The 27,636-nt window shown below is 36.5% G+C and overlaps 1 protein-coding gene across 3 annotated transcripts in view; it reads right to left on the reverse strand.

The window, feature by feature from the left end:
• The window catches only part of ripk3 (receptor-interacting serine-threonine kinase 3), a 49,292-nt gene that overhangs the window by 2,586 nt on the left and 19,070 nt on the right, over positions 1 to 27,636 (reverse strand). For all 3 annotated transcript variants that reach the window (XM_039745846.1, XM_039745837.1, XM_039745854.1), the window contains exons 4-13: positions 21,267 to 21,573; positions 16,835 to 16,977; positions 16,052 to 16,101; positions 12,317 to 12,472; positions 10,863 to 10,945; positions 9,542 to 9,617; positions 9,393 to 9,454; positions 7,135 to 7,174; positions 6,375 to 6,439; positions 2,594 to 2,663 (exon numbers count right to left, since the gene is read on the reverse strand). In XM_039745846.1, coding sequence (XP_039601780.1) covers positions 2,594 to 2,663; positions 6,375 to 6,439; positions 7,135 to 7,174; positions 9,393 to 9,454; positions 9,542 to 9,617; positions 10,863 to 10,945; positions 12,317 to 12,472; positions 16,052 to 16,101; positions 16,835 to 16,977; positions 21,267 to 21,573 — 1,052 coding nt within the window. The remainder of the gene's footprint in view (positions 1 to 2,593; positions 2,664 to 6,374; positions 6,440 to 7,134; positions 7,175 to 9,392; positions 9,455 to 9,541; positions 9,618 to 10,862; positions 10,946 to 12,316; positions 12,473 to 16,051; positions 16,102 to 16,834; positions 16,978 to 21,266; positions 21,574 to 27,636) is intronic.

Consider the following 27,636-nt stretch of genomic DNA (forward strand, 5'->3'; position numbering starts at 1 on the left):
CCCTAGTATACAGTGCATCCGGAAAGTATTCACAGCGCATCACTTTTTCCACATTTTGTTATGTTACAGCCTTATTCCAAAATGGATTAAATTCATTTTTTTCCTCAGAATTCTACACACAACACCCCATAATGACAACTTGATAAAAGTTTACTTGAGGTTTTTGCAAATTTATTAAAAATAAAAAAATAGAGAAATCACATGTACATAAGTATTCACAGCCTTTGCTCAATACTTTGTCGATGCACCTTTGGCAGCAATTACAGCCTCAAGTCTTTTTGAATATGATGCCACAAGCTTGACACACCCTCAAGTAAACTTTTTTCACGTTGTCATTATGGGGTGTTGTGTGTAGAATTCTGAGGAAAAAAAATGAATTTAATCCATTTTGGAATAAGGCTGTAACATAACAAAATGTGGAAAAAGTGATGCCCTGTGAATACTTTCTGGATTCACTATATATGATTTTAAATTGGGCAAATGATGGGCACAAAACACTGTCAGTTACACAGTGTCATCGCCTCACATATTTAATTATTTGAAGAAAATCTGTAAGAAGAGGTCTGACCTAAACTTTAACTCATACAAAATGTCACCATCTGGGCAGAGTGTGGAGGAACCCACCCTTCGCAAGTTCACCTCAGACGACTAAACTGGCTTCCGCCCCTTCTTGATGGCAAGCTTACTCCACTTAAAAATCAATGCAGGGGAGGTGGGATTTGACTATAACTGACCATCACAAGAATAATTGGACTCCTTTATTTTTGAAAGAGTGAAGAAATGGCAACATTAAATTCCAACCAGCAGATTTGCTGTGATGAAAATACCGGCCCCTCCACCCGCAGTCTGCCTGTTCTCCAACAGATGCCCTATTCTGTCCATTGACATTCCTGAAGAACTTAGCAGAACCCCACATCAACTGAAGCAGATTTCAAATTGACAGAGCAAACGTGAAAGTCAACAAGGCTTTGAGAACAACGCACTGATCCATTGACACCAGCGGGCGTCAGACCATCTGCCTAAACTTTTGTCTCTGTCCAAGCTGACAGAGCAAGCTGGCTGTTGGCTCTTCTCTCTGGCCAACGTTAGTGTGTGTGGTAACTCCAAAGCTACATGCCACCCTAATTTGGCACTGTTACACCATTTCAGTTTTGCTTTGGTCTCAGCCTTTTAAACGACTTTACAGAATATGCAGTGTTTCAACTTGAAATTGTTCAACAATGCAACAGCTTTAATGCTTGTAAAAGAGGATTTTTTTTCATTTGCAAGTGCCAGCTGTTAAGCACAGTCATGCTGTTCCTGTGGACTTTCTTCCCTTTATTTTTGATGCCTCATCCTTTTGTTTACATTTCTGAATCACATCTCAAAAGGATCATCTCCCCAGCTACAGGACCCCTCAAACATTTCTTCCATTGTCATTTACAGACGTTGGCCGACTTGAACAGGTTACACTTAGCTGTCATGAGTCAAAGCTGCCTGCTTCTTTTGCGTTATTTCTGATTTTATCATCTACAGTCCCCATTGCCAATACACTTGACCGCTGCTGCACGAGCAGAAACATGGATTATGGTAACAGAGAAGACAAGACTATAAACCAGAAAGCTCCGTAAGTGACTCTTGGCAAGTTGTTTATTTGTGGAAATAATAGAAAAAGCAACAAACCAGTTTAAAAATTACTTTTGAATTAAAACAAAATAGTTCAGTGGCACACAGTTCTGCATCAGCTTTGAGCCTTAAGCCAGATGTTGGTCGTAAATGAAAACAAAAATTTTGGTCGTAAATCAAGTTGTTCACATGTCAGGCCGGTCGTATATCAAGGGTCGACTGTACTGCGAGTTTCAACAGTTGGTGACATCTAACATGACTGCGGGGCTTCAAACATTCCATGTCTTTTGTCCTACCCTTTTCAACTCAAATCGGTACTTAAAGTGCCTAGTAGTCTCTCTGCTATCTTCTCGTTTCTTTTTGTCCTTGTTATGAGGCGTCTGCCAGATCCCCACCTTAATGTGCAACCCCACACCCCACCCAAATCTCATGAAAAGGTGTACTGAACAACTCTGACTCCTCTAAAAACCAATTTATCAGCTTGTTCAACTTAAATGCGTCAATCATTTTCAATCACAGTACAGCCCTGGATATCTTGGCTCTTCCACCGTTGGAGCCATTTAAAGAGCAAAATCACCAGAAATTGGTGTCCATTTAGATCACATTTGCATAGCCAAAGGAACTCCATGATAAGAGAAAACTGTTTCTCCATATGGAAAGCACACAGAATGTAAGACGTCTATTTCTTTGAACCTTAATTTTTGTTTCCATTTCAGTTCTTCGAATTAAATGTGGCACCTGGCTGGTCCCTAATCCTTTATCGTCCTCCATTTTCCTTTATTCACACAGTTAAAAGTATTTTTAATGCATTATTGGTCTCAGAGAGTGGTAATTGTTCATATTGGAATTAAGAATTTTATTATGCTCTTCATTGGGATTAATAAAGTATCTATCTATCTATATGTGACAATATAAACTACCACTGCTATTAAATATTAATATTACTAGCAATACCTGTATTGATTTTCAGATAAGTATTGTTACTCACCTGGATATTGCACGTTTACTCTTCTGTACTCTGGAGGGGCAATTCCAATATGTGTAGGACCTGGGCTTGCCTGCAACATGGGAAGAGAAAGTGAAATTACAGAAGGAGGCGAAATTATTCTTAAGCTAAAAAGACGTTTTATAGACGGAACTGCAGCAGTGCTGACCAACTCTGTCAAATGTGCCACTAATGTGTAGCTTTAACTTCAAAATACCTGCCAGACAAAACCACAACCACAAATGACCGAATACTCAGCTCTGCTTTGCTACCGTTGTGTGATGATTAGGCAAAACAAATTTAACAAGCAACCATACCCTAAAGTTAACATTTATATCCTAAATATACAAACATCTCTCTGCATGGTTTTACATTTGTTTTTTAAATATTTAGCATCAATTATGCTGGACAACACATTTCCCCCCCACCCCAAAGGTTTTTCTTTCTGGAAATGTTATTGTATGATTATGACACACATCTAGTTAAACACAAATATACTGTAATTTCAGATTGATTCTATAACATAGGAAAAGAAAATTAACTTTTATTGACTTTAGTGTGTTTAATCACTTAATGAAGCCGACACATTGCATCACTTCAGTTGAGCTAAAGAGGATTTTCATATATGATCAGCAACTGATGGGTTCAGTGTCCAACAATAGCAGCACTGTTAGACTGCACTTATCTGGATACCACTGTTGTTACAATGTTCTAGTGAAACTTTCACCATGTGTGCCATTGACTTTAACAAGTTTAGCAGGGGAAGAAGTCTAAATGTGACGTAGGAAAATAAATCTTCAGCAACATGTTCATGGTTTTGAATGTTTGAAGCATGTTGTCAACCAGATGGACATAGTTTGGTGGTCTGTAATTGCCAAGAACATTCTCAAAAATACCCCTGAATGTCTTCCAATCGTCTTCCTCTAGTCCCACAAACAGATCTTCAAAGCGCTCTCATTAATGACGTGTTTGGTTTGTGGACAAACAAACATGCCTTCTTTAGTCTTGGCATCAGTTATTCATGAAAACATCTGTCTCAACCACTTCCTTACCTTCCTTGTTCACTACTTGCACAAAACGTTTCATCAGCATACATTTTATATGAAGAGGAGGTAAAAAAAAGTCTTTGTTGGGTCAACAAGTGGTTTATGTGTCACACCTTTCTGATTACGGAGTGGCCAGTTCTGTTTAATGTAATGAAACTTCAGCATGGCTGTCCCATTCACAGGACTTGGTCTACCTGAGCTTCACTCCTAGTAGCAGTGCCAGTACTTTTAGACCACCACAGATGTACCAGCTGTAGTTGGACTGTATATGTCTACTTACAATAAGAGAAGAAAAATCACAAAAATAGATGAATGTAATAAAACGGTACATGATAAGAAAATGTAAAGGAGATTTTTGTGGTCAGGAGGCTAACATCCATAAGATACACCCAAAAGTGTTCAAGAAGAAAAATCTTCATTCTTAAATGTTATCTTTTTTAGAACAAGAAGATATAAACAACAATTTAACAAATGTTACCTTTAATTGATGTCAATTTAATGGAATTTCGATTTTAACTGTACTTTTTCTATATTGGTACCTGCCTGTTTTTTTCTTGCTGTATCTCCCTATAATCGTCTGGTTTTATATATCAGCATGTATGTACTTCAAGACTCATGCTGTAAACGTCAGGTGTATCCAAGCATACAAATCATTCCATAGAACAGCAAAACACAAATTTCATTTATTTTTCTAATCAACACACCATGGACAAAAAAAGGCCAAGCCTGATTGTAAAATAAACATTAGAAATGACTAAAATATTAGAATTGGGAGTGTGTTACAAGTGTTTGTGAAGAATGTTGTGCAAAGAAACAAACTCTGCCAGTTATTATCATATCGAACTTATACCTTCGCCTTATAATCTTTAACCTTTTGTATTACTACTTTGGAAGCATGCCAAGTATCATTGTACGGCTGGAAGACAAATTTTGACCAAGATTTAACTTTCTGGCTGATGTCGAGATGTTGCTTCAGAATTTCTAGATAATCCTCCTTCCTCATGATGTGTCCTAGTTCCGTCACCAGCAAAACTCCCCGACAATATGATGTTGTCACAGCCATGCTTCACACTTGGTAGAGTGCTCTTTGGCATAAAAGCCTCACCCTTCTTCTGCCATACAATGCAGTGATCATTATGGCCAAACAGTTGTATTTTTTATTCATCTGACTACAGAACACTCTCTTTAAATGCCAGGTCTTTGTCTTGGTGACCACCTACAAACTTCATTATAGCTTTTTTATGTTCTTCCTGGAGAAAGGGCTTCTTTTTTCAGTAACAGCTTTTCAGGCCATGGTGAAGGAGGACTCTTTTAATGGTGGATGTAGATACTTTGGTAGCTGGTGTCTCCAAGTTCTTCGCTAGTTGCTTCGATGTTGTTCTGGGGTTCAGTTGAACCTTTTGCAACAAAATGCATGTATCTTCAGGAATTAGTTTGTGCCTCCTTCCTGAACAATGAAGTATCTGTGTGGTCCCTAAATATTTACATTTGTTTATAGTTTTTTATAAAGAAGCTTTTGGTGCCTTCAGTTATTTGGACCTTTCTCCAAAAGTAGAAGTGGACTTGAGGAGGTAGACTATTTTTTTTTCTGAATTTTCTGAATGCCAACAAGGCACTCCCTCTAAAGATAGACCCTTAAGCATAGCCACAGGTGCACTACAAATTAATTCCATTGAGGCAATTTGCCAATCAATGGTAAAGTCAAGGCATCAGTTTCTGTAATCTTCCAGGTTGTTTAAAAATTTATCTTGGTGTACATAAACTTTTAACCTACTGAAAATCTGATATAGCAAATAAAGGCAATAACTGTAGATAACTTACTTGACAGCAGACAAGTGGCAATGTAAACACTAATTGGAGAAACTGACAGCCAGTGGAAAGGTTTGTGGGGGACAAGAAACTGGGGGTTTAGTGAGCCATTACCCCTTGCCTGCGATTTTGAAAGGTTGATTTGATACTTTGCCTGATATTACATATTTATTTACTTGCCCAAAAATTTATGTGTGCTGTTCTTTATGCTGAAAAAAACAAAAAAAAAAAAAACAATGCACAACTTAGGGCCACTTGGCAAAAAACTACACTTTACAGGAGTGTTAATGGATATTAAAAACTGTATGAAGTGTATAACATAGCAAGAATTTTGTGCATGCCATTTAATATGTACAGTATGTGTCACAAATCAAATCTAAGCAGACTGGGCTCTCTTAGTTTTCTTAACTGCTAAAGCGTTCAGGAAATTGAAATCTCCATTTAACAACATGGTGAAAACAAGAACAGCAGCCGCACATTTTGGAAACTATTAATAAACTTATTGGAAGTTTGTTATCAAAAAGCGTGGAATACAACTACAATTAATGATTAAAATCAACAAATCCTGAAAAGGCAGCAAAAGTGACACATCCACCAGAGCAACCTGAAAAGTATGATTAATTAAAAATGTGTCACCCTCTCCCCACTGAAAAGTAACACTAGTAGCTGTTCCTCTGTATGTGGAGTATTTGAAATTAAATTAGCCCGAGCTGTAGTAAAAAATGGCAGTATGCCAGTCTGCAGCAATGAGATTATGCTGCCAAGAAAGATGTTTTGAAAGGAAAAAGTGGCAGTTTCAAAATACCCACAAATTGCCACCGTCTCACATCAAAAATAGCAATTAAAAGGACCTGTTTTTTGATATATGCCCAACCTGTCCAACTAAGACAACAAGAAAAAACTCCCGAAAAAACATCAAGTTACATTACCTGTTGAGGAACAAATAAGTTACTGGATGTGGACACTGGAGTTTTGCTCATTAAATGTTGAAGTTCTAGGACAAAAATAAAATCATCAGAACATCTGTGAAATTTCCGAAGCTTATCGTCTCATTCTTTACAACACTTATAATGACAGTATAAACAGGGCTACTGATGCCAGCGAACACTAGACGCCGCTCTAAATGGACGGATATAAGCAAGGTTTTGATGTTAAGACATGCTAACGTTCAGAATAGGTCTGGCAGTGTAGAAAGGTGGATACTGGAAATCTGCCTTAAAGCCCGCCCCAGTTTCCATGATGTTTTGGGCCCAGCAAGAAAGCTGGAAAAAAGAGATGCAAAGGACCCTCTTCCCCTAGGAACACATAAGTGGTGCAGATATCCCCACAAAAATCTGGACCTACCATTATTAAGTAAAGGGGGAGGAGGCACAGCCATTTCTAGCGCACTACAAAAATGAATTATGGACAAAAGTTTAAACAATCATCCATATACCAAATGAAGCTGAAGGACAAATTAGGAAAATGAGACATGCAGCTACAAGGAAAAAGATGCAAAGAGTGCATGAAAAATAAAATGATTCAATAGAATTAGAACTGGACTGCAAAGTATCAGGTGGTTAAATAAAAATATATAAATTTAGACATGTTTTTCGGGTGATTTACTTCCAGGACTGTTAACTACTTCTTAACTTACAAGCTCCTATGTTTAACACTTCAACAGTCAAACTAAAGAAACATATTTCTTACCTGTGTCCATAACTGGAGGCTTAAGATGTTCCGATATTTCCTATTAAAAAAAAAAAATAATTAAACAATAACATTTCTGTAGCAAGTGCAAAAGCATGAAAAGACTTGATTGAAGCAACATAGTCACAACCGAGAAAAGACTATTAATAAAACAGCTTGGGACACCACATTTCAGTTACCTGTATACAGTGGTGTGAAAAACTATTTGCCCCCTTCCTGATTTCTTATTCTTTTGCATGTTTGTCACACAAAATGTTTCTGATCACCAAACACATTTAGTCATTAGTCAAATATAACACAAGTAAACACAAAATGCAGTTTTTAAATGATGGTTTTTATTATTTAGGGAGAAAAAAAATCCAAACCTACATGGCCCTGTGTGAAAAAGTAATTGCCCCCTTGTTAAAAAATAACCCCACTGTGGTGTATCACACCTGAGTTCAATTTCCATAGCCACCCCAGGCCTGATTACTGCCACACCTGTTTCAATCAAGAAATCACTTAAATAGGAGCTGCCTGACACAGAGAAGTAGACCAAAAGCACCTCAAAAGCTAGACATCATGCCAAGATCCAAAGAAATTCAGGAACAAATGAGAACAGAAGTAATTGAGATCTATCAGTCTGGTAAAGGTTATAAAGCCATTTCTAAAGCTTTGGGACTCCAGCGAACCACAGTGAGAGCCATTATCCACAAATGGCAAAAACATGGGACAGTGGTGAACCTTCCCAGGAGTGGCCGGCCGACCAAAATTACCCCAAGAGCGCAGAGACGACTCATCCGAGAGGTCACAAAAGACCCCAGGACAACGTCTAAAGAACTGCAGGCCTCACTTGCCTCAATTAAGGTCAGTGTTCACGACTCCACCATAAGAAAGAGACTGGGCAAAAACGGCCTGCATGGCAGATTTCCAAGACGCAAACCACTGTTAAGCAAAAAGAACATTAGGGCTCATCTCAATTTTGCTAAGAAACATCTCAATGATTGCCAAGACTTTTGGGAAAATACCTTGTGGACTGATGAGACAAAAGTTGAACTTTTGGAAGGCAAATGTCCCGTTACATCTGGCGTAAAAGGAACACAGCATTTCAGAAAAAGAACATCATACCAACAGTAAAATATGGTGGTGGTAGTGTGATGTTCTGGGGTTGTTTTGCTGCTTCAGGACCTGGAAGGCTTGCTGTGATAGATGGAACCATGAATTCTACTGTCTACCAAAGAATCCTGAAGGAGAATGTCCGGCCATCTGTTCATCAACTCAAGCTGAAGCGATCTTGGGTGCTGCAACAGGACAATGACCCAAAACACACCAGCAAATCCACCTCTGAATGGCTGAAGAAAAACAAAATGAAGACTTTGGAGTGGCCTAGTCAAAGTCCTGACCTGAATCCAATTGAGATGCTATGGCATGACCTTAAAAAGGTGGTTCATGCTAGAAAACCCTCAAATAAAGCTGAATTACAACAATTCTGCAAAGATGAGTGGGCCAAAATTCCTCCAGAGCGCTGAAAAAGACTCAATGCAAGTTATCGCAAACGCTTGATTGCAGTTATTGCTGGGCCATGTAGGTTTGGATTTTTTTTCTCCCTAAATAATAAAAACCATCATTTAAAAACTGCATTTTGTGTTTACTTGTGTTATATTTGACTAATGGTTAAATGTGTTTGATGATCAGAAACATTTTGTGTGACAAACATGCAAAAGAATAAGAAATCAGGAAGGGGGCAAATAGTTTTTCACACCACTGTATCTACATTGTCTATTATTTAAAAGATTGTATAGCACATACAACACAGCACAAACTATGAATAACACTACAACAACATTTATTTCTATAGCACATTTTCATACAAACAATGTAGCTCAAAGTGCTTTACATGATGAAGAAAGAGAAAAAAGACAAAATAAATAATTAAAAAAAGGGAACACTAATTAACATAGAATAAAAGTAAGATCCGACGGCCAGGGAGGACAGAAAAAGCAAAAAAAAAACTCCAGACGGCTGGAGAAAAAAAAAATCTGCAGGGGTTCCAGGCCATGAGACCGCCCAGCCCCCTCTAGGCATTCTGTTACTCAAAACAAAAATTGATTCTTTACATTGTGACATCTCTGAGTGCGTTTAGCTACACCAGATTTAACGTTAACATATTACATCACAATGGTACTTGAGAGAATTATAAATAGAGCTGAGAACCATTAGACCGAAAATATACATAATAAAGGTCTAATATTGAAATGTTCAAAAAAAGAAAGTATCACCTGCTGTGGTGGTGGTCCTGTAGAGACTGGTACCTGAGGTTTATGTTCATCCAGTGGTTTGGCTTTAAAGAAAAGCAAGCACTTTTATTTAGGCATGAAAATTAAATTAAAACTTTGCTTTTAGGTTTTGTCAGGAGAGATACCAGTACCTGGAGAGCTTTCAATACTTATATTTTTTAACTCTGAGTGTAAATCTTCACAGGTCTCACCAGATACCATTCGACTCTGTAAAATAAAAAAACACAACAAGTGAACCAGGGATGAACACAAGGCAGTGTTGTCGTTTCACTTCTAACTACTTTGTAAAGAGTTATAAGAGGACATGCCCCAAAATTTTATAACAAAAAATGGAACAACAACAAATGGAATCAGCCACCAAAGGTCTAAGAATTTAATTTTGTCCTCACAATGTTGTAACTCAGTCTGTTCATTTTAAATTCTTTAATTTTATACACCTCAAATTCAGGGGCCGATCTCCTATGAAGCTTAAGTTTCAGGGTTCCTAATCCCAGAGGGACCACAAGAGTGACTTTGTTCCATATTGCTTAAACATGTTGGGTGTCTAATGCATGAGAAGGGTTTAAAAAAAAATATTCTGTAATTCAATACAAAATAATAGTTAAAATAAAAATTAAAAGGTTATTAAAGTATTATATAGGCCATCCATAAACTAAAAAAATGTTCAAATTATGGGTGTTTCGCTTTGAAATATATTTAGTATAATAATTTAAAAACAATATTAATATTTATGGCAGAAATTAAAATCATTAAAATTATTTATCTTAGGCTAGCTGTAACTGAAAAAATAAAAGTACGGTACAGTTCATTGCTTGCAATCATTTTCAAAGACAATATTTTGATAACTTTTTATTTACACAAATAATCCTATAAAACCTATATACCATTAAAAACAATTTTACCTATATACAATTAAAATACAGTAAAAAATTAAAAGGTAATAAAAAATATCTTCTTGGGTAGATAAACAGTAGATGACTTTTCATAACAAAAATAAATAAATAAATAAGTGGGGAGCCATTGAAAATGCAGTCACAATAATAAAATGAATGATGTCACTATTGTGATTATCTATTCAACGTGATGGCACTCGTGATAGCTTTTTTTTTTTATATAAAAGTGTTCACAAGGGTACAATATTTTAATTACCTCTACTAAAAAATAAATGTTATATTTAGAAAAGTAAGGTAAGTAATAAAGATGAAGCAGTGTTTGACTGTTGTTTTTATGAACAGTGGTTATCCAGGCTTCACTGCCTTTTGTAAAGGGATCCCCCATAACAGTTCAAGCTTCAAGGGTCTGTAGGTCTGCCACTGCTCAAATCCCTCTAGCACAGTTGTACATTGGATTCCTAATCTTCATCCATGATCTTATTCTTTTCCATGTGATATCATGTCTACTTGGTCTAATAGATATTATATGCAATAGTAGGAATCAAAAAAACATAATTACCAAAATATGCTGCAATCTGTGAATGGCTTCTGAAACTCCCGATTTGTGAATATTGAAAACTTTTTTGGTCACAGGGATACAATCTGAAATGAGAGGGCAGAAACATACTTGGAGAAAAAAGAGAAGACAACGTTTCTCAATCAAAAAGGGATAAATAAAGATTACAGTTTTAGAGATATATTTATTATATATCTTTTGTATGAATTATTTTGTTCTATGTCTTGCAAACTTTACACCCTGCTTTTAGTTTGGCCTTGTAGCTAACAAGTTAGGTTTGAAACAACTGTGTCAAATATGTAAGCACTGAGAAGAAAGTAATGGCAGGTAAAATATTCACAGTGGAAATCAATATACAAAGATTGAGTTAACCAGCTTTTTTAGTTTCATTTTAGACTATGCCCACACTACTAAGTTTTTGTTTATAAATACGGGCATTACTCTCCATTTATGTTTTCATCCACACTACCCAGCCCCAAAAACAGAGACTTTGGAAAAACAATCTGCACAGCCATATATACATTTAGCTGTGGATTACAAATGTTGAGGTCGCTCCTTTGGTTTCACATTTTCTTGCTCACATTGGACCATGCTTGTCTGAAACAAGGGACTGTAAAAGTAGGTGACACTTAGACCAAGAAGAATCCACAATAATTGGGTGACCAAGAACTCTTTTTTGGCATATGGTGATCTTCTCTCCAAATGACTGCATTTTTTTCCATTAACCATTTTGTAGTCGGTGTTTATCCATTCACTGTTTGTTTCTGTAGTGTACATAGTGTCGTTATTTAAGGTTCTATTTTGTAAAAGTAGAAGGAGTGTGTGTTTGTTTGGGAAGTGTAATATTATTGTAGTTATATGTTAAACTGAAAAATAAAGCAGTGTTTATCTGTTACAGGGATATGTGGTGAACACTTTCCACTCCTGTACAAGACAGTGGACTATAATGAATTTCTCATTTAGGACAGGCATAATTGTTAGAATATACTTATTAATGTTTCTAATATGTCATGCAAATATATGCCTATGTCTACTGTGACTAAAAAACTAGAACTAGAACATAAATTCCAATTCTGCCTGGCTGATTTTGCCTTATGGTATACAGTAGGGGCGAGCTCTGTTTGTGTGAGAATTGAAAGCAAATGAGCACTCAACTAAAAGTACAATTTATATAATGCAGCTATGAGCGATCCAGCACCAAAGCTATCAGACAGCACATTATTGGCTGTCAGAAAAAGCTCACAATACTTTGGAAATGTGAAACCAAAAGTAGTCTATGCAGTTGTGTAATCTGACATCCTCAGGCAATGAGCTATCAAGTCTGTCATACTATCCGAACTAGAAGTCATGTAATGTGCAAAAGGCTTAAGGCCTAATCCATACTACAAATCTTACCCCTGAACATGAATTGATCCCACATTATAAGATGACACTGTATAATCATATTCATAACTAACCTTTAAATTCAGGCCTCTGCTCTGAATCCTTATGCCAACAATTCTGCATAAGCTCCAACATGTCTTTCAATCCTTCTGCATCAGATGGATTTACCCCAGAAATATCTGGGCGATCCCCTCTCGGAATACGAAACTTCACTATCGTTGAAAATGCATCTGCAGTATAAAAACAGATAGATTTCATATATCTTGTTGAGCATTTTCTAAATAGAGTGGAACCTCTAGATACGAGTTTAATTCGTTCCAGCACTGAGCTTGTATATGGAATTTCTTGTATCTAGAACTAAACTTCCCCATTGAAAATAATGGAAATCTAGTTAATCCGTTCCACACTCCCAAAAATATCAACATAAAAATCAATTTTCCTAACAAATAACACTGCTAAATAAGTGTGGATACACTTTGTCTGCTGAGCGTCATGTGATCATAACTGAGCTGATGGTTCTTTTCTCTCGTGCGCGTCCGTCTCTCTCTCTCTCGGGTAGAGAAAAGCCAAGCAAAATGACACCTTTTATTGGCTAACTAAAAAGATTACAATATGCAAGCTTTCGAGGCAACTCAGGCCAGTTATTCAAGCAAGATGTAATCCAAGCTGGCATATTGTAATCTTTTTAGTTAGCCAATAAAAGGTGTCATTTTGCTTGGCTTTTCTCTACATTCATAATGGGTAACACGGTACAACACCCTAGTACTCCTCTTGAGGGCAATCGTCTACTATTCTCCATCTGCATGTCCGCAATATTCTTGGATACGCTTATACGGCGAACTGCTACAGCAAAACAATGAAATCACAAGCACACAAACGCGTAGATCCTCACGCTACGGGAGAACAAGGAACACTGAGTGAGCTGACGGACTGGCAGGGTCAGCTTGGGTGAATCCCCGAGTCCAGGCGGATTGGGAAACGCATCACGCATAACCACAGCCTGGCTCGTGGCTCGTTACGAGAGCCTATGCTCGTATTTAGAGCCGAATTTTTCGCTCATACTTTCCTCTTATCTTGAATTTCTCATATACAGAGGTGATCGTATCTAGAGGTTCCACTGTAATAGCAAACATATGATGTTCATACTCTAGCCTTGTACTCTTAACAAATCTACCACTATACAGATTACAGAAAACTAAAAATACTACAGGAAAAGTCGTAGCCCATGCCAAAGGTTATAAACAGCATAACCCCCATGTTACTATACTATCGTCATTACAATTCTGTTCAGTTGTCATACTGTAAATCTCTAAAATCCTAATCTAAGTTGAATACAAATTCCACCAGCAGTGCTCCAATTAATTTGAAGATTTTTAATCAAGTTTGTAGCATTAAGATTGATTAAAAAATAAATAAATAAATAATAAAATCTCCTGTTTGATATTTGGGTTTTATTTTACATCTTTCAAAACATTGTACAGAAAAAGCAAACCTGAAACTTGGGTCTGTTCTCCCTTTACTTGGAAATCTTTTGAGAGGTTTGCAGTAAGATAAACTTCAAACAAAAATACAATGCATGATACTGAAGCTGGCAAGGTTAATAGAGCAGAAATTTCAATTTAGTCTGCATGATATAAAAAAAAGTATATTTTTCCAATGAAACAATGAATAATCAGAAAGTAAATGAAAGGAACCTAGGCTAACTTATGTTTTTTTTTTTGGATCTTAGACTTGATCTACTACCTAAAGGCATTATCCTTCTGACGTGCTACTTTGCCAGCTTGTCTTATGTCTCTTGTACTTTATGAATACCCAAAGACGTTGCAACACAAGTTCACAAGAGTTTTAAAATATGTTTACTGATCCAAAATAATATAAGAAGGAAAGCACAAGTGGTTTCTATGGTCAAAGCAAACCAATGTCCAATAGTATAAACCATAAGTGAAAGTACACATATATTTAAAAGGTATGTTGGAGAATGTAATGCTGCCTCACAGTTGTAAATTCATTGGCTACATGTAACAATAGTTCTAGGGCTCTGAGCCCTTTGTTATTTGCAATAATGATGGACAGATTGACAGATGAGATTAGGCAGCAGTCCCCGTGGACTATGTTTGCTGATGACATTGTGATCTGTAGCAAAAGTAGGGAGGTGGGGATATGCTCTAGAGACGAGAGGAATGAAGGTCAGTTGGAACAAGACAGAATACATGTGTGTGAATGAGAGGGAGGTCAGTGGAATGGTGAGGATGCAGGGAGTACAGTTGGTTAAGGTGGATGAGTTTAAATACTTGGGGTCAACAATTCAGAGTAACAGGGACTGAGTAAGAGAAGAGAAAAAGAGAGTGCAGGCAGGGTAGAATGGGTGGAGAAGAGTGTCAGGAGTAATTTGTGACAGACGGGTATCAGCAAGAGTGAAAGGGAAGGTCTACAGGACGGTAGTGAGACCAGCTATGTTATATGCAGAGGACAGAAAGATATGGAAGAAGATGATCCGCTGTGGCTACCCCTAACGGGAGCAGCTGAAAGAAGAAGAAGAAACAATAGTCCAGTATGTTTTCTAGTTATGGATTTGTACACAGGCATAAGCAATAACAAAGTCTGACCACTCATTTAAGAAACCTTCGAAACAGCAAAACAAAGGCTGCTTTACAGGAGTTCTAAAATAGGTTAATGGAAAACTGATAACTTTGATTTCACACATGAAGCTTTAAAGGAGAATGAAGGAAAAAATGAGAGGGAGAAATTTGGAAAATGAACGTACCAGGGGATTGTGACAATTGAAATTTTAATCAAGTTTGACTCATCTGTTAAATACCACTTTTATAGCACGTTTTTAACCTAATAATGAAAACACAATTCTTTCAAATCCAAATGTTACAAAAATAACAGATTCTTTGACAAGGCAGATTTTAAACATTTGCTGTTACAAATACAGCTTTAAAGTGCTTGTTTAAATAAGAATTTATTTTGAAATAATAAAATAATAAAAAATAATTCAATAGTACCGATATAATAGACTTTTTATTTTTAAAATTGATTTTAAGCAGTATTTTTCAGTTACTAGAGAAAAATGTCACAGAACAAATTTAAAATGTGCACATTGTAAGATAAACCTGTTACTCTATGATAAGATTTTTTTAAAGCCTATGCTGAAATTAGTTGTTACACTGGGGGGTGTCCATCTCTGCTATACTTTTAAAGTCTGACATTGTATGTACTGTAGTTATGAATGCCAATACTTGTTTACTTAAACAGTTGGAAGTCTAATTGATGGGTACACCAGCATATTAAAGGAGTTTTACTATATTTATATATTTTAATATTGTATTAAATAAAAAAGGAAAATATTTTGTTTTACTTTATTAACAAAGGTATTTTAATAAAAAGCCACTGAGTGGGATTTCTGCTTTTGCCATGGCACAGAAAGGCATTCAATATTGACAATTTTCACTGGCTTTGGTATCAAATACAGAAATTCTGGAATGGCAACATCCCTAGCATAGACTATAAACTATGTTTTTAAAGCATAAACAGTAATAATAAGTAAACTGTCATTTGTGAATATGCAAATATAAGGCCAAAGTATAACCGACATTCCAAATATAAACCTGAGGACTAGATGGTCATTTTACATCAATTTTTTCTTATAGTGGACACACCTACTTAAAAACCTACTAGAAAGGTACAACAGTTAAAAAAAAAAAAAGCAAAGAGACATACAATAACACCACAAATGTAATTCTGATTACAGATCACTATCAGATATCTACAAAATCAACTTCATTGCTGATAGTTGACAGACTTACCTTTGTATGGTGTGCTCCCAGTAATGACAAAAGACATAAGAATTGCAAAACTGAAATGGAAATCAGGATAAAAAAATAAGCACATTTCATATACAGTGTAAAAATAAATACTATTTATCTACAGTGTATCAAAGGATTCAGTCTCAGTTATTAGAGGGCTTGAGTGGCTGCTGAATTTTGTCCCAAGCAGTTTCAAAAAATAGTTTTAACTTCTTTTGATTAAACTTTTTTCTTTTTTTCCCAAATTAGACAACCTGCAGTCTGAGGAAAATGTCAGTGTGTTCAGAAGATGCTTACTACTGTCAGAGTTAACAGTTATAAGAACCAAGTCTGTCTTTTAGGTTTATTTCAGTTTGCTTATTTGAGACTTTAAGACCTTTTACTTTTTTTAATCAGGCCATTTATCGATGAAGCACAAAGGAGGACACCAACAGAATATTAAATTTTCTACTGTGTTCATCATAAAGTAACCATTAAAAAACAGAAAACATAAAAATATTAAAGGCTTTAGCTATACTAATCCACAGCAAATCACAAATTATTTACTTGACTTTGTCCAAATGGACAAGAATAAGAACAACAACTAATTGAAATGCATGTCACACTAAAAGACATTTATGACTGTATAATAAAATGAGATACATGAGAACATAAAGCACTTCATTTTTCCAGGACATTACAGAATCAATTTAAAATTAGTAGATTATATACCAGTTTTTTCATTAAATAAAAAAAAAAATAATGATGGATTTTCCCCTAGCATGAGAAAGGCTAAAAGCTAACCTATAGACATCAAATGCTTTCATCGGTCTGTACTTTTTGCTGACCAAAGCCTCTGGAGGCATGTAACTCAACGTGCCCCCTTCATGTTCACTCTGAAATGAGGAACAGCTATGTGCCACTTCTGACAATCCAAAATCAGTCAGCTGAAAAATAAAAAAAAAAAAATAAAAAGTTAACAAAAGAAATTATATAAGTCATCTGACACAAAAATACAAAAGTCAACCAGGGCATCTGGCATCAGCAGAAGAGGTTCCCTGCCCCTTACCTTTGTGACACAGTTCACAGGCAAACAAGCAAATGGGAACATCCATTTTACAGTTAGCATGATTTTCTGGTCTTTACAAAGCAGTTCTTAATTCAGAATGCTGGCAATGATCCCACACAAAGAGAGCATTGCAGTGCTTGTTTGTTTTTTATATCTAATACTTGTAACATTTTAAACAGGTTTACAGGCAATGTGAAAACTAAAGTATGCAATTCCAACTTTGGTTTTGTTCCATTTGATTTACGGCATCAACATCTATACGACTGTGTATTGCTCTGCCCTGACAATTCTTTGCTCGGCTGTCTTGTTTTTCATCAAGGGACTTAGGCCTACTACAATCCCAAGATCCAATTTAATTGGATACACTCAGCATTGCTGAAACTCTATACTTCATAAATCAAACTTAAAATACAGAATAAAATTATAGCATGCCATTTCAATTTTTGCTCTAGCATTTAAATATTTCATCTTCATTTCAATGCTGCAAACGACTACTTTAATAGATATCAACTCTGGTTTTATTCCCATGTTGCAATCCGTTGTTCCGTGAAGACACTGAAAATGAATCCTTACCTAAAAGCTACATCAGACATCTTTATCAGTCTTTCTTGGAAAAAAAATAATAAAATCCCCTTTAACCTATGAATACTAACCATTTCATTTTTAGATATCAAGGTTAAAGTACTGTTAAGGTCAACGGTAACATTAGCTGTGGAATTCACAATTTTCAAAGATGTCCAAGTTATCTGTTCACAAACATGGTATGTATGTATTTGCTATCCAAAATTCTGTTCTAAAATCGGGCAAATCCTATAAATTAAAAAAAGAAAAATCATTGCCTGCTGAGGCTCTTTACAATGGAGGGTACGGGGCACAGAGGAAAAGCTTAAAAACTTACCATACATCCATTTTTCAAGCCAAGACAGTTGTCGAGTGGCTTGTAGCTCAATGCGCCCCCTTCATTTTCACTCCAAATTGAAGATCAGCCATGTGCCACTTCTGATAATCCAACCCAAGTATTCCGGTTCACCCTGCGATGATCCACTCCCTCCATGTTTGACACATTTGTGACAGCAAAATGGACCTAAAATTCTCGTTTTACTGCATATGCCTGGTATTAATTTTTCTTGAAGGATATATTTTCTATTCTCTTGTGCGAAGTCTCATATAAATACAGAATTAAAAAAAAAAACACACAACTACCGTATACACTCACGGATAAGTTCTCCTGCAGATAAGTCAGGACTTGATTTAACCGTATAACAGTGGAGCACACTGCCATTTATTTTTCTATATGGGGGCGTGGAAATGCGATGTATCAGCGTGTGCTCCTAACATCTCTCTCTCGCCTACGTGACCACACGGTTATACACAAAATATTCCAAAACGTTTGCACCAATTTGTGTTTTATGGATCTCACACCCTCATACACCTTTATCGTAAGAGCGTCCCATATCTACGATGGCGCCTTCAAGCAAAAGAAAATATGAAGCTGGTTTTAAATTAAACGTTGTTGAAGTAGCAAAAGAAACTGGTAACTGCGCTGCTGCAAGAAAATTCGAGAAACATCTGAGAAACTGATGCGAGATTGGAGGAGGCAAGAGGATGTTAAAAAAAAAAAATTTAAGTGTCGCATTTTTGAACGGGCAAATAAATCGGGGTCTGATTTTATGATCGATTTTTTGGGTTTCAAGACCCCACTTATACATGAGTATATATGGTACATTGCACAAAAAGTCTACTGTGATTTGGTCTGCTGGGAGGAAATCACCCCCCGGTGGGTTAAAGGTTGCTGTGTAGGGAGACAGAGTGCTGCAATATCGCACACAGCTAAATCTTATAATATTGGGGTTTTTTTCTTCAGAAATGACATGTATAAACTATTTTTAATTTTTGTGTAATTGAAAGACTTGGATTATTACTTGTCAACAGTCTTCGCTTGGAAAATTGATATATTTGTCAAGTTAAGATTTTCCTCCATGCCAGTTAGATTACAATATAAGCACCTTTGCAGGCAAAATATTTTCTTTAATGTTACAGAAAGCAATTAACTTTAGAACACAATTTCATGTGCATAATGCACATATAGCAAGCATGTTTGTGAGAGAACAACGTTGACTTGAAAAATAACAAACTTATCCTTAAATGCATATGTCTCTACATCAGAAAGTCTTGGGTGCTGTTACCCTAAATCCTGAAAAAGCATCCAACAGAGTGGAATGTAATTACCTACACATTACATGTTGTAGGTTTACACCCAGCACATGGCTGAAGCTATAAGCCTGGAACCTTATATAAACTCAGACCTTTTCAACCTTTCACATGAGGAATGAGAATTAAGGATGACCTGTTTCAGTTCTTTCATTGCTGCATTGGAGCCTCTTGTGCATTCAACTGTGAACAAAAAGTATCTCTTCAGAGATGATGAGAAGGTGCTTTACAAAAATGATCCCAATTAAAGCAATGGAGTAAATCCATTAAATTAAAGGGTCTAAGATTAATTTAAGCATAGGTATATTTCCAGTTAAAATGAGGGTTTCCTCCAGGGACTTTGGTTCGCCCTGTGATGGACTGTTTCTTTTTTGTACCTTATTCTAGCTGGGATAGGCTGCAGAACCTCCTCCCACTCCACTATTCACCGTCCCCTAATTCTGAAACCCTGTTCAGGACTGAGTGGGTTTAAAAATGATCAAATGACTTCATTCAAGCCCAGAACTGGGGTGTGTGTGTGATTTGTATCTTACTATCTGGTCTCATTTTCACCTGATATTAATTAGGAGAAGTTCTAGTGCATTCAGATTTACATAAATTCCTATTTCTTTAATAAATACACAAACATAGCTATAACTTATTTATAATGAACAGTAATATGCCCAGGTTCAAAAATAAATAAATAAAAAGTAGTTAACAATTCTGAAAACTGACTTACTACTATTATTATTGTGCGTGTGTTTATTTATGGACTGCCATTCGATCCGTCTAGATTATGTAACTTTAAATGCAGTTTTATGGAGATTTCAATCAATAGATAATTTAAATGTGAATAGCTAGTAGCAATAAGACAATTTGTTTTGGTAATAAATGAGAAAAATCCATCCTATTTTAATTTTTGTATACAGGATAAATGTGGCTTAAAGAGGTTATCACGTACAAAGAGTACATTCATTAATAGAAAATTTTAACAATGGCATGAAAAAATAGCCATATAGAAGAAAGCATGTGGCAACAGTGTAGTGTAGTGGGATGAGGCTTTGGACTCCCCAAACCCCACTACTGACACTGTGTGACCATGAGCAAGTAAGTCACCTGACCTGCCTGTGCTTCAATTGGAAAAAACAAAAGAAATGTAACCAATTGCACAAGGGACATTCGAAAAGTTTCCACAGTTTGTTTTAACTATTTATTAAGAATTTCAAAAAGAAATTGCATCACTTTTCATCATAGTCACCTTCCTTTGCGATGCAATTTTCCCAGTATCATGCCAACATTTTAATGCCATCAGCAAAAAAAAGTTTTTGGTCGAGTGTGTAGCCGCTGATGCACTGCTGCTTTCACATCATTCCTCGTGGTCGTGGCTGTAGCTGAACGTTCGGCGCACTCTGCATCCATCACAATAGTACAGCCATTTTCAAATATTTCAATCCACTCATAGACGACTCTAGGAGTGAGAACTTTATCCCCATACTGAGCACACAGGCGGAGATTAATTTGTGCTCCTGGCACACCTTCTGCCCACAAGAAGTGTATGACAGAATGCTGATCCTCTTTGGTGCAATTTATAAGTTTTGCAGCCATTTTCACCACAGGGTGACAACTCTTATACTAAATTACAAGGGCAGCTGGCTTGCCAGACAGAACTAGTCACATGACACTCTCTGACACGACCAATTACTACTCCTCCCGCCTTCATCGTTTCCAACAAAATATAAAAGTGCGGAAACTTTTTGAACGTCCCTCATACCTCCAATGTTGTAAGTCGCTTTGGACTTGCTTAATTGAGTCACAAACTTAGAAACTTCCATGAGGTAAAGAGAACTCAGCAATACAACCCAACACCAATTTTGGGAACCACACCAAGCATCGGATCACATTTTAGATTGTACAATTTAATTAAATATTTTATGTTATTACAATTCTTACAGGATTGTGATTTAAAATGTACTGCACCTGCACAGTAAAGCTCTCATTCAAGAGCACATTGCTGGGCTTCAGGTCGAGATGCAGAATTGGCTTGGGAAGTTGGGTATGTAGGAAGTTCATACCCAACGCTACTTGATGGATAATTTGGAACTTGAGGGGCCAGGGAAGTTGGCTTTGACGGGTAAGCAAGTTTTCCAGAGAACCATTTTCCATGAAATGCATAACCAAACCATGCTCACTACGTTCTGGGTTCTTGTATATCCCAATCAGGCTTAAAACATACTGGCAGCTTCCTTTAAGCATCATGCTGGCTTCATGCTCCAAGGAGTCAGTCCTGTTAAGTGTTAAAATAAAAAAAGAAAGATGTCATTGCAATTTTTAACTTAAATGCATATGTTCAAAAAAGCTGTTGTTATTAGACAACACCATGAATTTAGCAAGGACAATTTTCAGAAGTGGTAAGGCAGTTGCAGTAGAAATTCTGAATCACAAAACTTGGCAGTGGCAACAGCCCAGAAGTCCTTGTTCACCAAACAACTAAGTTATGGAAGCCTCTTCCCAAATGATACTTCATTTATGGAAAATGTATCTTTAAAACTAGGTAGGTTAACTACTACTAGGTTAACTGTCAGTGTTTTGGAAAGCTTACTTTGTTTTAAAACACCACTATTAGAAAGAACACTTGATGTAACACTGAAAGGTCATTGCTATCAAATCTCATCACTTACACATCGTGTGATCTTAATCAAGCTTATAGTGTCTGTACCTGACTGGACTTTCAGTGTGATCTTGAGCAGGTTTTATTAGGATGAGCCTTATGTAGGTCTTTGCTTCAGATACAACAAGAAAACATATAATGCACCTTTGAGCAGAAGGACCAGATAACTCCACAATATTTGGGACATTATTCACCTTAATAAAAGGATAAGTGTTTGCCCAGTTGCAAGGCTTCTGTCATTCCAAAACATGGCGATTCTCAAACATTTATAGTAATAAAGTTCATTGCACTTGTCATTCCAACACATGGTGCATCACAGACATTTGTAGTAATGCATTTAATTACTGCATGCATTACAAAATACTTTTCAAGAGATGGTGGAATGCAGATTTCAATGCCATGGTCTACGTCGATTACTTGGATTTCAACCCATCTTAGGCGAGTAATGCAGCAAGTGCAATAATATTTCCTTATGTTTTGTAATATTAAAATATAGGAATTCAATTTTACAATACTATGTGGACCTCAGACACTCAGTTGAAATTGCAACATGCATTTTGTATGTACACAGTATGACAGCCCTAACTTGTAGTGTAGATTTCTTTACTTTCAAATTACAAATCTTTAATCTTGCACATTTCAAATAAAACCATATTCATTCTCGACTTTAACACAGTGATATCCAAAATAAATTAAAAAGCATGATATAAACATGGGCAGTGGATTTGTGTCAGAATGTCTGCAGCTACACTTGCGTTGCCAGTTGCCATTGTTCATCTTACAAAAATAAAATTAAGAGGATATTTCTGTTATCACAAGGGAGATGAAAGGGGTCAGTAGAAAGTTCAAGGGATTGTGGAAGAAATGTGTTATATTATGCAAGTTTCAAAATTAATTTAAAAAAAAAATCATTAATGGGAAACATTCTAACACTGGCCTTCAGGGTATTTATCAGAAATTGTCAAAAAAATAATGCAACACTAAACCGCTTGCCCTACTCAGTCTGAGAAGGTGGAATATGGTCTATGATGCCAGCCACTCATCGCCTTTAAACTAATGACGTTAACAACTAACTATTAATTGTCTTACATTAATTTACAAATAAGTGACTTGAAGCAGATCTACTTTGAGACATGTTTCTTCAAGTGGCCAAATGACTATGCTATTTACTGTAAGTTACACATCCGATCATTTTATATTAGTAACAGAAACAAAGCCTTCATCAAAATGAAGCATGATAACATAGCATGTTGAGGAGCATTTCAAGCGAAAGGGTGCAATATGGTGCTGAAGTACCAATGCAAAATGTACAAAAACAAGCATACCCCTTGAAAGGTCGGACTGCAGCAACCTGCCATGGTAGCCGGTTTCGAATCCTGTAAATACCAGAAGTGACTCTACTCCGTTGGGGCTGGTAGTAGAATTGGCACTCCAGCCACTGTAAAAAAAACTCACACTGTTCCAGTGTGGTGCTGAGGTATTATCTGTTGCATGGCTGCACCCGGGTCCCAATCCGGGTGGTTTGTTGTGTGGTGGGTGCAGCAATGCACTGCAAAAATAAGTGCATGCTCCCCCAACCGTCAGTACTTGCAAGGAAAGTGAACATCAGACAAATCAAAAAAAGTATTACAACACCATGGTAGAACACAACATGTCACAAGACCAATGTGGCTTTCAGCAGCTAATGAGTCATCTTAACAGAGCGTGGGGAAAAAAAAATGAGACTTAGGGATCACATAGTCATTTAGGATAAAGTGTTTTGATATGCTTTCCATATTAAAATGTAGCATCCATATTAGAAGTATAAAAGGGGTAATAAATGTCAGAAACCTGTTTAGGCATATTGGGAAACTAAATAAAAGTCAAGTGAGCAACAAAGACAAGAATGTACCAGGAGCTTGTTAATGTCATACACCAAATATATGATTAAGAGATCAGCAGATATCCTGTAAACAATAAAACTCAACAGTTATCACATTCTTGGAGATTTCAAGGGTGCTATCTAAACTAGGAGATACCGAAGAACATGGACATGATGAAGAAATACTTTTATTTAGGCTGGTTGTGGTCTTTGCTAAACACCTTGTGTCTTTTAACCAATCAGAGTATGATATGTAAGCATTTGTCAGCACTGTTATGTAAATTCAGTTATCAATAAGTATCAGCTTCTGCTTTTATTCTGCAACAGACGGTTGTGAAGGTTGCTCCCTCTTCAGCATGGTGCTTCAAAAGAATAAATGACGCAATGAACAGCTTTTTTCCTGCCTGATTACCGACTCAAACGTTTGTAAGAGGGTAAGTTTCTTTCTTTAATTAAGATGTTGATTTCTACCATATGAGAGTAACACAACACATATGCCAAATTAAAAAAAAGGATGAAACATTTTACCAAGATAATGCAAGAGCTAAAAACCCAGTTAGCCAGTAATGATTCATTCACGTGCAATGGAAATTTTCAAAATTGCCAGTTTGTTTGTTTTTTTATTTTATTGATTTTATTAAAATCACACAACATTCCATACAAATAAACCAATTTCTACAAACATAAGATCGAAAACAAATGAACCCCAACCCCCGAGAAAGAGAGTTAAGCCAGCAGAGTAAAACATAAAGCTAGTAAAAATAAGTAGTTAAATAAATTAATAAGTAAATAATGATAAATGGGGGGGTTGAAAAAAGGGGAGAGAATCTGCTTCCTCAGTACTTTAAAAGCTTATTCTAAAATGTTACGGATTACATCCTTTCATGTTTTGGAAAAGTTCTGCACAGATCCTCTAAGTGAGAATTAGATTTTTTCCAGTTTCAAATAGTATAAAACATCAGTTACCCACCGACTTAGAATAGGATAGTTAGGATTCTTCCAGTTGAGCAAAATAAGTCTTCGTGCCAATAGTGAAGTAAAGGCGATCACAGTTTGTTTGTCCTTCTCCACTTTAAGCCCCTCTGTAAGCCCACCAAACACAGCTGTTAATGGGTTAGGAGGGATTGTGACACCAAGGATGTCTGAGAGGCATTTCAAGATTTTGGTCCAGAATGACATTAATTTGGTGCAGGCCCAAAACATGTGGCCCAGTGAGGCTGGAACTTGACTGCGACGTTTGCAGGTTAGATCTTGCCCTGGAAACATTTTGGATAATTTTAAGCGAGACAGATGTGCTCAATATATAATTTTCAGTTGAATAATTGCATGCTTTGCACATATGGAGCTTGAGTGGATTCTCTGCATTGCTACTTTCCACCCCTTTTCTGAAATATCGAGTGAGAGGTCCTTTTCTCAATGTCCTCTTGGATCTTTGAAAGGGAGGGACTGTAAAATGGTTTTATATTACAGAAATGCTGTCTGAGCCCTCAAGACTGACTTGTGACATCTAACCTTCCAGCTTTATTGTGATCATATGAACTACCAATTAGTGCTTTAGGAGAAAAGTGACTAATGCTATTGATTTGGTACTCAAACTACAGAAAAATGAATAAAAATAAATTTGAATTTACTTTTTGTGAAAACAAAGCAAAACTAAATGAAAGCTTGCAGTATGGCATTGCTCCAAATAAAATGAGGCTACAAAAATATAATTTCCATGTCTGACTTTTTTTTTTTTTATCAGTGCATACTAACTTGGGGTGCAGAGTTTTCTTTGATTTTCCCCATTAACAGCAATTTCTCTGAAGACCTTTCACAAGAATTTTCTAGTTCATATTTCCCATCCATCCCAGGGTATGTGAATGCAGAATGAGTTTCCACTAGATTTTTGGACTATATTGACAACTCAGGATATTTCTTAATAATATATAAAACATGGAGATTAAGAAGCAAAATAATTTTTTCATGATAACGCACAAAATATTATGCCAGCTAATTCGTCCACCCCAATGAACCAGACCTCAAGAGCATGTTTTGCTCATGCACTGCAACTCATAGTCCATGACAAGTGTAACGTGCACCTTGCTGTGTTGCCCCATGTGCTGGCACCCTTACACACCCAGACCCCAGACACCTGGGGATCAGTGGTAAAGAGAATTAAGACACAAACCAAAAATGTTATAGTAAAATTAAAAAGTGTTGTTTTTAAAACGGTGCCTAAAACATAACACTTTAGTGTCATGCAAATGTTAAAATGGAGTTCACTACAATGACACAGGAATATGCAAAAACAGACCAAAACAAGTGTAAGTGATTCTGTACAGTATTCACAGGGGCTCAAAATCAAATAGTATAAAAAAAATGAAAACCAAACAAAATCTGTCCAAGGATAGACAGAAAAACAATTAAAAAGTGAAAGGAAACAAGCACAACAATAATACTACATCCAAAACTCAGGAATCCTCCACAAAATACACAAAAAACAATGAATGTTTACAACAAAGCATAACAGATGTCACTACACTAAACTTGCTCTGCACCTTCGTTCTTCTCACCAGACGCTCAAAAGTCCACCTCTTCTGGCAGATGTTTAGTTTTATAGGCTGGGCAACTTTAACCTGGTATATCCCAGCAAGAGTCTGTTGATCATAGACACCCATCTAAGACGACAGGACGTTCATTTCACATAACCTTTTATATCTTTGTGCCCTCTTTTGCATGTGTGTACATAGGAAAGAGTCCTTCTCTCAGGTAACTTATTGCTGAACTTCTCTTGAGCCCCTAAGTTACTAACACTTCCATATACAACTGGCAAATGTACCCTCTCCAGGCCAGCATTCATACCATTTAAGCAGACTAAATGGACACTTTCTCCTGCTGCCATAGAGTAATGCTGTACTTTTCCACTTGGGATGCATGCAGTTCAGTAGGCCTTCCTGAAACTGCAAGACCGGCCAACTGTACCTACACCAGGAACAGGACTTTGCGAAGCTGCCCAGCAGTTTGGAGCCTTCTCATCTGCACTTTATATACCCACCCAAGGTAAGTGCTGTAGAATTGACTTATAAAACGAAAACATATCTATAGTTATAATGCTTAACAAAAACTACATTCCCATAGGCATGAGGCTACCCGAGTATACTCTGAATATCAACCTAATGGCAGGTAACAGCCAGCCTATGCAGTTGAATGTCAGGAAATCAGTTATTGTATTTTACGAGTTATTAAGCAGTGGTCTCTTTTTAACAATAAATGGTTATTAATTAGTCAAAGGAGGAGTTGAAAAATGTTACCAAAATTTGAATCCCTGTTTTACTGTACATATCATTTACAAATACTCAGTTTCACTTCCTAAGAGTATTTGACAACTTTTAAAGGGATTCTTCACTCACTTTAACTAAAAATGGTGAATACCCATAAGTTAATGCTAGCATTAAGAAGTTAAGACAATGTACATCTGAAATGGACAAATGACCAGTTTAGCTTTAAAAGCAAGTGTGAACTAGTGGATTGTCCACTATCAACTGCATCAGCAGTTAAAATTTTGCACTGGCTGCTTCCCATCTTATTGGGCATCATCCACTATATGTCAGCCAAGTCATTCAACAGGGTACAAGTAGTTCATGGATATACTGTATATCACTACACAAAGGTGCAGCCTATAATGTCGATCACAGCCATCTCTACCAGCTCACATTATACCAATGGATGATTTGGCTACTGAAGACTTGTAAAATCCAATATCAGCAGTCAGCAATATGGACAGTAAACATCAGATGCTGCAAAACCCAAATGAGAATGTACAACAGTCTGCGTTA

Source organism: Polypterus senegalus, chromosome 1, assembly GCF_016835505.1.
Source record: "Polypterus senegalus isolate Bchr_013 chromosome 1, ASM1683550v1, whole genome shotgun sequence".
NCBI classification, from domain to species: Eukaryota; Metazoa; Chordata; class Cladistia; order Polypteriformes; family Polypteridae; genus Polypterus; species Polypterus senegalus.